We start from the raw sequence: 3,429 nt of genomic DNA, 5'->3' as shown, positions 1-3,429 counted from the left end.
CCCGTGGTTCACTCTCCAGCCCGCGCGAGGGTCTGATTTACTGCCCCGTCTCTGCCGCCGGATGCTCCATGCCAAGCCCTGGGTGTTGCTGACCGGTTTTCCCAGGCCCAGGATCCCAGCTGTAAAAAGCAGCTTAGATCAGAAGTGCTGCCCAGTCCCTGGGTGTCGGCTGCGTCTCCACACGCCCAGACAAGCCAGCAGCCTCTCTGCGGGCAGGTGAGAACTGCTGATGGCCTCTCCCCGCGCAGGTAATGCCCCCCCGGGTGTGGATCCGGAGGCTTTCTCCTGGTTCCAGGCGGTCGATGCGGATCACAGTGGGTACATCTCCGTGAAGGAGCTGAAGCAGGCGCTGGTCAACTCCAACTGGTCAACGTTCAACGATGAGACCTGCCTGCTGATGATAAGTGAGTCTGGGCTCCCCCTGCCCTCCCCCTGCTTCTTATTCTGATCTGTTTGAGACGAGCCTCTGCCGGGGCAAAGCCCAGCCCAGCCTGCGCTCCCCTGTTACCTGAGCATCCATCACCTGAGCAGCTGGGCTCTGGAGCAAAATCTGGCCAAACCGAGCAGCTCCGAGCACCCTTTTGGTGGAGGACTTGAGTCAGGGACCCAAAACCCTGCTTGGGAAAGGGAACCCAGGTTTGTACAAGGCTGAGAGAGCTCCGTTAGAGAGCCAGCCGCCCCGTTCCCCTGCTTGCCCTGGCATCGGGTTTTGGTGCCGTTTCCTACCAGCCTCCTGGGGATTGAGTGGTCCCGTTTGATCGCAGTCCTGGTGCAGGATGGGTTTTAGGGCTGGAGCAGGGTGCCAGGGAGCTGCAGCACAGACCCCGAGCTCTCTGGGAGGTTCTGCAGTGTGTCCTTGTTCTGTTCCTCACTGCCCTGCTCCTGATCTTCGCTCCTTCCTCCCCAGACATGTTCGACAAGACCAGGTCGGGACGTATAGATGTGTATGGCTTCTCCGCCTTGCTGCGCTTCATCCAGCAGTGGAAGAACCTCTTCCAGCAGTACGACAGGGACCAGTCGGGCTCCATCAGCTTCAGCGAGCTCCAGCAAGGTGGGTGAGGGGCAGAAACACCAACCTGGCCCTTACCGACCTCCTGGGGACCTCTGCCCAGCTCTGCTTGGTGTTCATTTCCAGCCGTGCCTGGTGACACCTCCTGGTGCTGTCCCTGGTTTTTTTTGTGTCTCTGGGCTCCCCGGTTGCCTCCCATGCAGCCGTGGCTGCAGTCCACGCCCATTTCTGTGCTGGAACACGCTGGACTGGCTGAACTGGCTGTGGCAGAGCTGACGCTGAGCCTTCCTGTGGGGCGGGAGATGAGGAGCTGCAGCAGGGTTGTGCCATGAACCTTAAGGAAACCCAAAATGCCCCCATGCCCCTCCCCAAATGGCGTGTGGCTAAAGCCTGTTTCCTAGGAGGAGCTCTTGGGCGTGTGTGTCTAATGGAGGGGGAAAAATGTCTGGAATTCATGCCTTGGTTTGTTTCCTCACTCCAGAACGCCCTGCCCGTGCACACCCGCAGTGGGAAGTGAACACCGTGGGGCCGTGGGAGATGGGCGAGGTGCATGGGAGGGGGGACACGGTCCCTCTTCTTCCTGCCAGGAGGGTTTAATCTGAGTATTTCTTGTTCCCAGCTTTCTCCCAGATGGGCTATAACCTGAGCCCCCAGTTTAGCCAGTTGCTGCTGTCCCGCTACGCCCAGCGATCCCCCAACCCCAGCATCCAGCTTGACCGCTTCATCCAGATCTGTATGCAGCTGCAGAGCACCACCGACGCCTTCCGCGAGAAGGACACAGGGCTGGTGGGCAACGTGCGGCTCAGCTACGAGGACTTCCTCACCATGGTGGTGACCCGCATGATGTGACACCCTTATCTGAGGCCAGTGCGGGCTGGGAGGTGGCCAGGAGTTCTGTGGGGCTCTACGGGAACAGCCACCGTCCTCGTCCTCATGCTGGGGTGTGGACAAACCTCCCAAAGAGCAAGCTGTTCCCCCAGGATGGTTTTCCATCCTGCTGTGTCCAAGCAGCCCTGAGCCCTGCTGGGACCCTCCCAGCTTTGGTTCCTTGTCCCCACTCGATGGCAGTAGGTGCCACCACGCCAAACTGGAGCCCAGCTCTGGGGACAGTCAAACCAGTAGCCTGTGCCATGCCTCCCAGGGAAGCATCCCTTGCCAGATGCAAAATCCTGGTTAAATCCCCAAATCCTATTTAAACCCCCCCCGTGCTGTCCCTCTGCTTGTGGGATGTCTGCAGTGGTGCATCCCTGTCTCGACATGCTTTTGGGGACTCTGCGGTGGCCACGATGTCGGATGGCAGAGCTCGTCCTTCCGTGCCTTGCAGCCTGCTCTTCCTCGCCAGGAGCACATCCAACCCCTCGGCTGCACTGGAAACGCTCCGGCTTTCCCTGGGGTCCCAGCCTAGTTTCTCTCCGTGCCACCGGAACGGGCCACATGCGGGATCATCACCCCCCCTCATTGCCAATGTCTGTCTTGACTTGTCTGTCTGCTGAAGCCAAAGTCAGAAACAGTTTAGAGCTTATTTTTACAGCTTTTGAATAAAAGGCGATGTGCACTGGTTGCGGGGTGTTTTTTTGGGGGGAGCAACTGGGGGGACACTGCCCTGCCCCATGTCACCCCCCTGGGGCTGGCAGCAGCACTGGGTGCAGGGAAGGGGACATGTTGTCCTCCTGCGCCTGCAACCCGTCTCTGGGCGCTGCTCCCGGGGCTCGGTGTGCTTTCCTGAAGGTGGATCTCACTCGTTTCACATCAGCTTAGAGAATGAGGTGCTGGGTCTCCAGCTGAGATAAAAGTAGATTTGAGCAACACAACATTTTTCTGTCCCGTGGTTTTACAATTATGTCCAGGTGATTATCCTTTGATTGGCCTCGAGGAGGAATCTCAGGGGTGCTTTTTGAGAGACATGTTGCTTTTATATATCTGAAGGAATTTGTATTAAAAAGAACGTTTGAACACGGAGTGACTTATCTGATGCTCTCAGAAGCAATAACCAGATGTCGGTGTTTGCCTGGGCTCCGGCCAAAGGCAGGACTTCTTGTTCCAGAGCTTCGCTAATTGTTCCAACAATATTTCTCATCGTCTGGTGTTGAGTCAGACCTGGGGCGGAGAGGTTCAGAGCAGGGCAGTGGGAGCTGCCCCCCATCCTGCTGTCACCTGTGTGTGGTTGTCACTGCCTGGGGGGCTGTCACCCCTCCTGGCCGGGGCTTTGTGCAGGGGTGAATGAATATATATATATATATACACACACACACGCACAAACACCCCTGTGTCCATACGTACACGCAGATTAAGACCCCCCCCCCCGTGTATATAAATGTACAGACACACACTGACAGATAACCCTCCATATGAACACACACACACAAATGTCACACTGCACGTGTGCTCACTTACTGACACCCTTACGTGTGCGAATATAT

General features: G+C 57.3%; 1 protein-coding gene across 1 annotated transcript; it reads left to right on the top strand.

Annotated features, from left to right (window-relative positions):
- Positions 1 to 229: 229 nt before the first annotated feature.
- PEF1 (penta-EF-hand domain containing 1) lies at positions 230 to 1,858 on the top strand. The gene is made up of 3 exons (XM_010081308.1): positions 230 to 404; positions 908 to 1,051; positions 1,629 to 1,858. Exons 1-3 carry the CDS (start codon positions 230 to 232, stop codon positions 1,856 to 1,858), a joined length of 549 nt encoding a protein of 182 aa, XP_010079610.1.
- Positions 1,859 to 3,429: the final 1,571 nt, after the last annotated feature.

This window comes from Pterocles gutturalis, unplaced genomic scaffold (assembly GCF_000699245.1).
Source record: "Pterocles gutturalis isolate BGI_N339 unplaced genomic scaffold, ASM69924v1 scaffold19039, whole genome shotgun sequence".
Lineage (NCBI taxonomy): Eukaryota > Metazoa > Chordata > Aves > Pterocliformes > Pteroclidae > Pterocles > Pterocles gutturalis.
The sequence above is the reverse complement of the archived record's forward strand: the minus strand, read 5'-3'. Positions and strand labels throughout refer to the sequence as shown.